This window comes from Salmo trutta, chromosome 4 (genome assembly GCF_901001165.1).
Source record: "Salmo trutta chromosome 4, fSalTru1.1, whole genome shotgun sequence".
Lineage (NCBI taxonomy): Eukaryota > Metazoa > Chordata > Actinopteri > Salmoniformes > Salmonidae > Salmo > Salmo trutta.
Window position 1 is genome coordinate 56594774 of NC_042960.1, and position 12009 is coordinate 56606782.

Below are 12009 nucleotides of genomic sequence, written 5' to 3' on the forward strand. Positions count from 1 at the left end.
GGGAAGGATGGCAAACCTGGGTTCAAATACTATTCAACATAATTTCAAATACTTCGCTTGGGCTCGATTGAGCTTACCTGGCAGACTAAAGCAAACGCTCAAACATTTCAAATAGTAGTTGAACCCACGTCAGGAGGATGTGGATCCTGAGGCAGCAGCCAACTGTCATTAGAGAAAGAGGAAGTGAGAGATGCTCTGAGTGGGGCCCAGGAGACTCGGGATAAGAACATCAGACTAAGCGATGGATGAGAGGATGTGAGTCTCTGACTCACTAAAGCAGAGCACAGGGACGGTGTGGGACAACAATCTGTCAGAATGTCTGTTCAACAAACAACCCAATCTATGCTGCTGAAAGGCTTAAGGAGCAGGGAGGCATTTATAACGTCTCTTCTGGAGTGCTGTAGTCCTGCTGGCCATCAGGCAAACAAAAGTCTACCAAGGCAAGAGTGACTACCGGAATAAATTGCACACAGAACTCAGACTTTTGTGCAAATCTTCCATTGAAATCCATGCATGATTTATGCAAAAGAGGGAGAGAGAGAGAAAGGGGGGGGTCTAAAGCCTCAGTGTATTGGGTTCTATATGTTCCATGACCCTCTCCCATGTCATTCTCCTGTATACTGTTACATTTAGGTAACATATGAAACAGCCCTAAAAATATATTTAAAAAATAAATAAACATAGGAAACACAATACACATGCACAGATAGAGGACTGTATGCACAGCTAGAGGACTGTATGTACAGATAGAGGACTATATGTACAGATAGAGGACTGTATGTACAGATAGAGGGACTGTGTGTACAGATAGAGGACTGCATGTACAGATATAGGAAGTGCAGATAAGATAAGTGAACACCCACTTTATTGTTCCTGAGGGGAAAACTTGTCTTGAACACACAAGTGCTGGTCCCACATAAACATTTTGAAATTCATACTAATATTGAGCATCAGTCCCAGACCTGGGTTCAGATACCATTTATGGTATTTCAAAACTTTAAAAGACATTTGGAAGTATTTATTTATGTTTTATTTGAAAAGACTAGTTGAATATTGGAATGTATTTGGAAATATACATGGCAAGTATTTGAAAATACTGAAATACACTGACTCAAATACACTCCCATGCATTTAACCCATGTATTTGAAAATAGCATTTTAAATATGTATTTGAAAATACTTTCAAATAGTAGGCTATGTATAGTGAATTATTAAAAAATACTTTCAAATAGTTCCAATAGAAGCAGTTGATTTTGTGCTAGACATGCACCTGTCTGGGCTAAATAAAATGTAGACAAATCTCGACCCAATATGTGACCGATGTAGAGACGCTTCTGCAGATCTTATGCATATGTTTTGAGTGTTTTTGCCACATCTGTAACAGGGGAAGTTTTTGGAGTCAATGTAGAATTGTGCCCTCTGGTGGCCCTTTTTGGTCTACCACCTACTGGCTTAATGGTGTCCAGACCAGTGCAGGATGTACTTGCTTTCTCTACTATCATCTCCAAGAGACGTATAGTTCTTAAGTAGAAAACCGCCCACCGTCCATTACACAGTCGACAGTTAAACGATTTGATTCACTTTTTAAAACTATAAAAAAAATATTATACTTTAAAAGGGAAAAAGTATGTATTTCATTCTACCTGGGTACTCTTTATAGACCTTCTACTAAGGCCAGACCCTCCGTATGACTTGAAAATTGTCTGGCTTACTGATGCTGTTGCCATTTGTTGTTATTTATTTTTTAAATATTTGATTTGCATCCGTTATGTGTGGATGGCTTGGTCCGGTAACAACCTGTCACCATACCTGTCACCATACCTCCGAGTAGGGTTAGGTGGGGCTGAGTTGTGATAGAACCTATCATTAGGTTTAGGTGGGGGCTGAGTTGTGATATGTTCTATCAGTAGGGTTAGGTGGGGGCTGAGTTGTGATAGAACCTATCATTAGGGGTAGGTGAGGCTGAGTTGTGATAGAACCTATCATTAGGGTTAGGTGGGGGCTGAGTTGTGATATGTTCTATCAGTAGGGTTAGGTGGGGGCTGAGTTGTGATAGGTTCTATCAGTAGGGTTAGGTGGGGGCTGAGTTGTGATATGTTCTATCAGTAGGGTTAGGTGGGGGCTGAGTTGTGATAGGTTCTATCAGTAGGGTTAGGTGGGGGCTGAGTTGTGATAGGTTCTATCATTAGGGTTAGGTGGGGGCTGAGTTCTGATAGAACCTATTAGTAGTGTTAGGTGGGGGCTGAGTTGTGATAGAACCTATCAGTAGGGTTAGGTGGGGGCTGAGTTGTGATAGAACCTATTAGTAGGGTTAGGTGGGGGCTGAGTTGTGATAGGTTCTATCATTAGGGGTAGGTGGGGGCTGAGTTGTGATAGGTTCTATCATTAGGGTTAGGTGGGGGCTGAGTTGTGATAGGTTCTATCATTAGGGGTTAGGTGGGGGTTGAGTTGTGATAGGTTCTATCATTAGGGTTAGGTGGGGGCTGAGTTGTGATAGGTTCTATCATTAGGGTTAGGTGGGGGCTGAGTTGTGATAGGTTCTATCATTAGGGTTAGGTGGGGGCTGAGTTGTGATAGGTTCTATCATTAGGGTTAGGTGGGGGCTGCGTTGTGATAGGTTCTATCATTAGGGTTAGGTGGGGCTGAGTTGTGATAGAACCTATTAGTAGGGTTAGGTGGGGGTTGAGTTGTGATAGGTTCTATCATTAGGGTTAGGTGGGGGCCGGGGGAGAGACAATGTGACCCCTTTGGGTTCCCATTGCCAGGAGTTGTGAAGCATTTCCCTCCAACAATATATATACAGTGCCTTCGGAAAGTATTCAGACCCCTTGACTTTTTCCACATTGTTACGTTACAGCCTTATTCTAAAATGTATTCAATAGTTTTTTCCCCCTCATTAATCTACACATAATAGCCCATAATGACAAAGCAAAAACAGTTTTTTAGAAATGTTTGCTAATTTATTAAAAATAAAAAAAAGTTTGGACACACCTACTCATTCCAAGGTTTTTCTTTCTTTTCTACATTTGTAGAATAATAGTGACGACATCAAAACTATGACAATGACCCAAAACACCTCCAGGCTGTGTAAGGGCTTTTTGACAAAGAAGGAGCGTGATGGTGCTCCATCAGATGACCTGGCCTCCACAATCACCTGACCTCAACCCAATTGAGATGGTTTGGGATGAGTTGGACCGCAGAGTGAAGGAAAAGCAGCCAACAAGTGCTCAGTATATGTGGGAACTCCTTCAAGACTGTTGGAAAAACATTCCTCATGAAGCTGGTTGAGAGAATGCCAAGAGTGTGCAAAGCTGTCATCAAGACAAATGGTGGCTACTGTCATGACGTTGGCCTCTTTGGGTACAGGGAGGACAGTTGGCCCCCTCCCCTTTGTACCATCCCCCAACATACCTTCCCCCCAACCCAGGCCCTGTGTGAAAGGGTTTTAAAAACTCTAAGAGGAGAATCTCCTACCACATGTTTCATAGAGAGACAAAGGAAATTCTTCCAACTCATAGAATTGGAGAACCGAGCGACATGTGTGTTCTGGAGAAGGTATGGAAGATTGGTGAAGAATCCAGCTACGAACTGGTCCGCTTGGTACAATTTTGTGATACTCAGAAAAGACAATATAGCCATATTACCATAAAACTGTTTATATAATAGCCTCAGCGATGAGACTTGCATCATAATGGTTGTATAAAATGTATTAATAAGGATAAAGCTATTTGTAATACATTGAGATGCTATGTACTGATGTTAATGTGATTGAATTGGATTTCTGTACCAAGCTTCACTCAGCCATCGGCACGCCCCCCCAAGGGACACAGACAGGACCAGGCGTCATTTGACAAGCCTGTTCAAGGGTCACTATAAAACTATACCCTGAGCTACATTTCTCCAGACCAGGCCTCCACTCCATGGCCAATAGGTTTTACCATCCAATTCCTCTACTGAAAGTGAACTTATACCACATGGTTAACTTTTAGACTATCGAGACCGACAGAATAAGAACAAGTCTTTGATATTAATTATTAGTCTGCAGCTAAGTAAATTATATCATCGAACGCGAAGAACAACGAAACATCCATTCTATGACGACATTAATGAATGTCCCTCTGAAAGATCCATTCTAACCGAGAGAGAGAGCGAGAGAACGCGGACAAAACTCCCCAACAGAACAGAACTCTCCAACAAGGATCCAGACGACACACTGAGCGTAAATATATATTGATTGCAATTGTTCCCGAATGAGTGAGCGTTCAATTGTCAATTGTAATATTAATGAACTCTGTAGGTGTGCATCCTCAGCTGACTTTTATGATCCATTGTTCAACAGGCCGACCTGCCTGTTTAGCCCATTAGAGCACATTACGCTACCAATCCTTTGTGATGATAATTACTGTTTGTATGTTTTCTGTTAATTACTTAGTAGTAAATAAATGATTTTAAGACAATTGATGTATGGATGATTTTAGTAAAGACTGGGTTCGTGCAGATACAACAATTTACGACGTTTGGAATGAGACTGAACGCGAGGTAAAATACACCATTTAAACCAGAAGATAATCGGCCTATATTATAATATAGGAAAGTTATATTAGGAAAATTATAACTTTGTAATCTGAATATTCTCCTTGGTGCCCCGATCTCCTAGTTAATTACAATTAAACGATTAATCAGTTTAATCGCGTGATTATAATTACAGGGAGTTAATTGATAAACATGTCTTCAGTTTAATGGTACCCCAAAGACACGACACTACTTTGAATCTCAGATATAAAATATATTTTGATTTGTTTAACACTTTTTTTTGTTACTACATGGTTAATAGTTTTATTTCATAGTTTTGATGTCTTCACTATTATTCTACAATGTAGAAAATAGTAAAAATAAAGAAAGACCCTTGAATGAGTAGGTGTGTCCAAACATTTGACTGGTACTGTAAGTAGTCAGACCCTTTACTCAGTACTTTGTAGAAGCACCTTTGGCAGTGATTACAGCATCGAGTCTTCTTGGGTATGACACTACAAGCTTGGCACACCTTTCTCCTCTGCATATCTTCTCAAGCTCTGTCAGGTTGGATGGGGAGTGTTGCTGCACAGCTATTTTAAGGTCTCTCCAGAGCTGTTTGATCGGGTTCAATCAGTCTAAATGACCTTAAATTCTCCACTAGGTCAGTTCATTGATCAGTGGGCAGCCCTGGTCACGTGACCTGTAGGTCCAAACTGAGACTCACACTGCTTGTCTCTGTTCACACCTAAAGGGCGACAGGGTTCAGTCAATGCAATACAGCCCCACCTTACCGTTCTACTGACCTTCACAATTACACACCACCACGCAGAGAGACTGCATAGAGTCTTGATAGAGACCGCACAGAGACCGCACAGAGACCGCGTAGAGACCGCACAGAGACCGCGTAGAGACCGGATAGAGACCACATAGAGACAGGGAGACTTATGCATCAATTGCAATTCTGCATTGTTTTCTTCTAGATACAGCAAAATATGTAATGGTGCAAATGTTTACATAGGTTTATGAATGAATGCTATAGGATTCACAGCTGTCACTCATTCATCTTGAAAAGCAACTGTGCACTATAATGTGGTTTTGAATGGCGTACAGTACGTGTGAGTGCGTGTGTGCGTGTGCGTGCGCGTGCGTGTTATTGTGTGTGTGAGCGTGCACGCTCCTTCCTGATCCTACAAGAGTGTGGTTTTAAATGGCGTATATGTGTGTGTGCATATGTCCGCGTGCAAATGTGTGTGTGTGCGCTCCTCTCTGGTTGCTACTGGCAGGTTGTGCTGGAAGCAGTAAGCAGTACTCAGGGCTCTGGCTTTGTCTGTGTTCCTCACCATTGTGGGACATGCCCACAGACAGGCACTTCTGGAAGCGGCAGTATTGGCACTTGTTCCGGTTCTTCTTCAGGATCTTACATCGGCGTTCACACTTGTCATATTCCAGCTTGAGGCGGATGGTCCGCCGAAAGAAACCCTGCAGGGAGGGAAACAGGAGAGAGATAAATGTTCAGGTTGAGACCCAATAGACTGCACTCATGATAAAACTCACCCTCGACTCAGTAGGGTAACTCAACCACATACAGTGTTGTGACTTGGTAAAAGAAAACAATTGCCAGTTTATACCTGGTATCTTTATATCTCTCAACCTTGGCGCAAACTTTATTCATCTAAGACTCTCTCAACCTAAGTGAACTATCAGCAAAGCAAAGGCAGTATCCTGACCTACAACATGCCACTAGGAAACCCCATTTTCCTCCAATCAGCCAACAGACACTTTCTCCGTAGAAAAAGTGAAATACAGAGAATGGACCCAATGACTGGAGCATGACACTATCAGCCTGGACATACATGCTTATCACGTTCCAAATGGGATTTCACTAGTGTTACACAACCCTGACAAACAGCAGTGTCTGGTTATGGGCAGCTTTAGATGTACTGTCCTGAGTGGTTTAGGGCTTGGACTGGGGTTGGGAGGGGGGGTAGTGAATTGCTTAAGAAGAACATTTAGCCAGCCCCATCCCAAGATGTTGATTTCATAATTCTTGTGAAAGATCTCCTTAATGTGTTCCTACACACGACATGCATTAACGCTTGCAAGGACACACCACACACACGCAAGTACGCACATACACCCCTCAAGGGTGACATGAGGGCAGAATGCTTGTCAGACACAACGGCCTCCTGCCAGGCCTGTCTCTGCCTCATGTCTCTGTTTCTGCCTCTTGTCTCTTTCACAGTATCATTTCTCAGTCTCTGTCTCTGTTCCTGTCTGTGCCTCATGTCTCTGTCTCTTTCTCTATGCAGGGGTCACTCTCAGATGACCAGACAGCTGAGGAGTGGGGCGCTTGTAGGACACATAGTTGGAGTTTTACTCTGAGACAGCTATGTCCAGTTTTACTCTGGGACAGCTATGTCCAGTTTTACTCTGGGACAGCTATGTCCAGTTTTACTCTGGGACAGCTATGTCCAGTTTTACTCTGGGACAGCTATGACCAGTTTTACTCTGGGACAGCTATGTCCAGTTTTACTCTGGGACAGCTATGGACAGTTTTACTCTGGGACAGCTATGTCCAGTTTTACTCTGGGACAGCTGTGACCAGTTTTACTCTGGGACAGCTATGTCCAGTTTTACTCTGGGACAGCTATGTCCAGTTTTACTCTGAGACAGCTATGGACAGTTTTACTCTGGGACAGCTATGTCCAGTTTTACTCTGGGACAGCTATGTCCAGTTTTACTCTGGGACAGCTATGTCCAGTTTTACTCTGGGACAGCTATGGCCAGTTTTACTCTGGGACAGCTGTGACCAGTTTTACTCTGGGACAGCTATGTCCAGTTTTACTCTGGGACAGCTATGTCCAGTTTTACTCTGAGACAGCTATGGACAGTTTTACTCTGGGACAGCTATGTCCAGTTTTACTCTGGGACAGCTATGTCCAGTTTTACTCTGGGACAGCTATGTCCAGTTTTACTCTGGGACAGCTATGGACAGTTTTACTCTGGGACAGCTATGACCAGTTTTACTCTGGGACAGCTATGTCCAGTTTTACTCTGGGACAGCTATGTCCAGTTTTACTCTGGGACAGCTATGTCCAGTTTTACTCTGGGACAGCTATGGACAGTTTTACTCTGGGACAGCTATGACCAGTTTTACTCTGGGACAGCTATGTCCAGTTTTACTCTGGGACAGCTATGTCCAGTTTTACTCTGGGACAGCTATGGACAGTTTTACTCTGGGACAGCTATGACCAGTTTTACTCTGGGACAGCTATGTCCAGTTTTACTCTGGGTGTCACGTCCTGACCAGTAAGGGGTCATTTTGTTAGGATAGTTTGGTCAGGGCGTGGCAGGGGGTGTTTATTTTGTGTGTTTTTTGGGGGGGCGGCGGGGGGGTTGATCTATGTTATTCTATTTCTATGTTTAAGTATCTCGTTTTTCTGTTTCTATGTTGGAATTGTTTGGGGTTGGTCTCTAATTGGAGGCAGCTGAAACTCATTGCCTCTGATTAGAGACCATATTTATGTAGGGGTTTTCTCATTGTGTGTTATGGGTGGTTAATTTCTGTTTTGTATTACATACCTGAAAGAACTGTTTGGCTGTCGTTATTGGTTTCTTTGTTTCAGTGTTCAGATCAAAATAAATACATGATGAGCACTAACCACGCTGCGCCTTGGTCTACTCCTTCAGACGGCCGTTACACTGGGACAGGTATATCCAGTTTTACTCTGGGACAGCTATGGCCAGTTTTACTCTGGGACAGCCATGGCCAGTTTTACTCTGGGACAGCTATGTCCAGTTTTACTCTGGGACAGCTATGACCAGTTTTACTCTGGGACAGCTATGGACAGCTTTACTCTGGGACAGCTATGACCAGTTTTACTCTCGGACAGCTATGGACAGTTTTACTCTGGGACAGCTATGACCAGTTTTACTCTGGGACAGCTATGTCCAGTTTTACTCTGGGACAGCTATGTCCAGTTTTACTCTGGGACAGCTATGGACAGTTTTACTCTGGGACAGCTATGGCCAGTTTTACTCTGGGACAGCTATGACCAGTTTTACTCTGGGACAGCTATGGACAGTTTTACTCTGGGACAGCTATGACCAGTTTTACTCTGGGACAGCTACGTCCAGTTTTACTCTGGGACAGCTATGTCCAGTTTTACTCTGGGACAGCTATGACCAGTTTTACTCTGGGACAGCTATGGACAGTTTTACTCTGGGACAGCTATGACCAGTTTTACTCTGGGACAGCTATGGACAGTTTTACTCTGGGACAGCTATGACCAGTTTTACTCTGGGACAGCTATGTCCAGTTTTACTCTGGGACAGCTATGTCCAGTTTTACTCTGGGACAGCTATGGACAGTTTTACTCTGGGACAGCTATGTCCAGTTTTACTCTGGGACACCTATGACCAGTTTTACTCTGGGACAGCTATGTCCAGTTTTAATCTGGGACACCTATGACCAGTTTTACTCTGGGACAGCTATGTCCAGTTTTACTCTGGGACAGCTATGTCCAGTTTTAATCTGGGACACCTATGACCAGTTTTACTCTGGGACAGCTATGTCCAGTTTTACTCTGGGACAGCTATGACCAGTTTTACTCTGGGACAGCTATGGACAGTTTTACTCTGGGACACCTATGAGCAGTTTTACTCTGGGACAGCTATGGACAGTTTTACTCTGGGACACCTATGAGCAGTTTTACTCTGGGACAGCTATGTGCAGAAGGGTAGGGGATGGTGGGGTGGGGTAGGGTAGGGTAGGGTAGGGTGGGGGAGGGAAGGGTAGGGTGGGGGAGGGAAGGGTAGGGTAGGGTAGGCTGGGATAGGGTTGGGTGGGGTAGGGAAGGGTAGGTGTCGGTAGCTTAGGGGATGGGAGGGTAGGATATGGTGGGGTAGAGTAGGGTAGGGTAGGGGAGGGGAGGGGAGAGTAGGGAAGGGTAGGGGAGTGGAGGGGAGGGTAGGGAGGTTAGGGTGGGGAAGGGTAGGGTAGGGTAGGGATGGGTAGAGGAGGGTAGGGGAGGGAAGGGGAGGGTAGGGGAGGGAGGTTAGGGTGGGGAAGGGTAGGAAAGGGTAGAGGAGGGTAGGGTAGGGAAGGGGAGGGGAGGGGTGGGTAGGGGAGGGAAGGGCAGCGAACACTGCGGCCCACTCTGCTCTGCTATCGCCTGCCATCTGGAACTCAGTGTAACAGTGTGTTGACATGAGGGGGAGGAGCACCGCCAACTTCGCCAAGTGACATCCATACTCAGACAAAGTCCTGGCACAAGGATAGATGGGCTGGTCATGGGTCCAGAAGACATCGCCCACGCGTTCAGAGTGAAAGAGTATGTAGGAAATGTAGTGGATGACAAACCAATTACATTTGCCTGGCTTTCACAGCAGGGTGAGAATGGACTATTCTCCTTAGGGCCTAAGCATGCAGTCACAGAAGTAATACAGCAGGGTGAGAATGGACTCTTCTCCTTAGGGCCTAGGCATGCGGGTGAGAATGGACTCTTCTCCTTAGGGCCTAGGCATGCGGGTGAGAATGGACTCTTCTCCTTAGGGCCTAGGCATGCGGGTGAGAATGGACTCTTCTCATTAGGGCCTAGGCATGCAGTCACAGAAGTAATACAGCAGCAATAGAATCAGCACCATTACCAGTTCCTTTTGGGTCACAGCTAAAGACTGGGTTATGTTTTCTTTGGAGGTTAGTGGTTTGTGGGTCATAATAACACCAAACTACATTATCTTACAGTCACATGTGATCTAGTGGCTTTCCAATGGCACATTAAGATCTGCTCTGTCCTCCAGTGACTTGTGACAAAACACATTAGCCTTGGGTTGCTCTTCAACAGGCTCATAAACAATTAACCAAGAGAGCATCCACACTGTGTTGGAGGGCACATTCTTGTGTCCTGTTTGTGTGTTCAGTCATTATCGTTAGACTGTTGTCTGAAGGTTGGTCCAGTGAATCTCACTCTGACTAGGTGTGTGCGTATGTATGGTTATGTATGTGTATTTTAATGTTTGTGAGTGCATGCGCTTGTGCGCTCTGCATACGTGGACGTGTGTGATGGCTGGTCCATCTCACCTTGCAGCCCTCACAGGCGTGAACTCCGTAGTGGTATCCGGAGGCGCGGTCAGCACACACCCGACACTCCAGGTTGAGCGAGGTGGAGGAGAACTCTTCCTGCCCTGCAACCGCCCCATACACTCCCGACGATGGGCTGGAGGCTGGGGTCAGAGCATCTGGAGAACACACACACACACGGAGTACACATTCATGAACACACTTATGCATGCACAGACAACACACACACACGCACATTAATAAACTCATTGCACAGAAAACAGACACACACTTAGAACTATTGTGAAACAATAAACAAATGAACCTTTTAACTGTGAAGCCTCTTTGCTCTAGCTGACAGATGAGCACTGTACCAGTGGAAAGTCACTGGAGTCTCAGGCCTTCGGTCCGACACAGAGGAAGAGCACATGTGATATGTGTTCCATTACATCTCTATTAATACATACAGACCGCCATGCACACCACTGAGAGTGGATCAGCAACACTTTTAAATTCAGGGGATGAGTCAAATATTGGCCCAAAAGACACACACTGTGTCTATTTTAATACCTGAATACGAAACACACCAAACACACACCAAACACACAGCATTTCAAGAATGGTGCCAAACAGAGCAGCGCTAAGTCAGCCCACATGAGTTGGGTGAGAGAAGCCAAATCAGGCTTATAAATATTAAGGCCTTGGACCAACTGCACGTGTCACAGACCACACTCTACAGCCTACCCTGTAGACAGGAAAATAATATATCACAGATACTCAGTGTCTGCTTCTCTCTCTTCCTCCCTCACTCACCACTCCATCAACAACCATAAACATCCAGCACTTCTCCAACACACTCTCCATGACTTTTCCATGACATCATCAATGCTATTTTCCATGATGCTCCCCCCTCCAGTCCTCTTCCCCTAAAACCTCTTCCCCCTCTTCCATTTTGCCAATACACCATCCCCTCTTTTCCTCTAGATTTAAATTCTAACACCCGTCACTCTTTCAGTGCCTGTTGCATACTAACTACTATGTACTAACATATTTGCTAACACATCCAGGTGGTTTCTATTGGACACAAACAAGTTAATGTTTACACAAATATAGTGTGTCTGCGTCCAAAATGGCACCCTATTCCCTATATAGACTAGGACCCTGGACAAAAGCAGTGCACTCTATAGGTAATACAGTGCCATTTGGGACACAAATTGTGAGTTGAGGAATGTTTGTGGATTGAGGAAGTCTTCTGTGGAAGTGTGGGGACGAGGAGAGTGGCCTTGGGGTGTAATGTAGGTCAGACAGACAATCTGTTGGGGGGGAGGTGTAACATAACAGTTGCCAAAAGCATCTCTGTTACCCTGGGTAAGGTCAGAGGTTAAACAAGCCGAGTGTCCTCTCTGAACCCTCTGAGTCAGGGTGAATTAGCG

At 44.8% G+C, this 12009-nt stretch overlaps 1 protein-coding gene across 3 annotated transcripts in view; it reads right to left on the reverse strand.

Annotated features, from left to right (window-relative positions):
* Window positions 1–12009, reverse strand: part of LOC115192671 (peroxisome proliferator-activated receptor alpha) — a 59876-nt gene that overhangs the window by 20845 nt on the left and 27022 nt on the right. For all 3 annotated transcript variants that reach the window (XM_029751430.1, XM_029751429.1, XM_029751431.1), the window contains exons 3-4: window positions 10598–10755; window positions 5856–5994 (exon numbers count right to left, since the gene is read on the reverse strand). In XM_029751430.1, the coding sequence (XP_029607290.1) occupies window positions 5856–5994; window positions 10598–10755 (297 nt within the window). The remainder of the gene's footprint in view (window positions 1–5855; window positions 5995–10597; window positions 10756–12009) is intronic.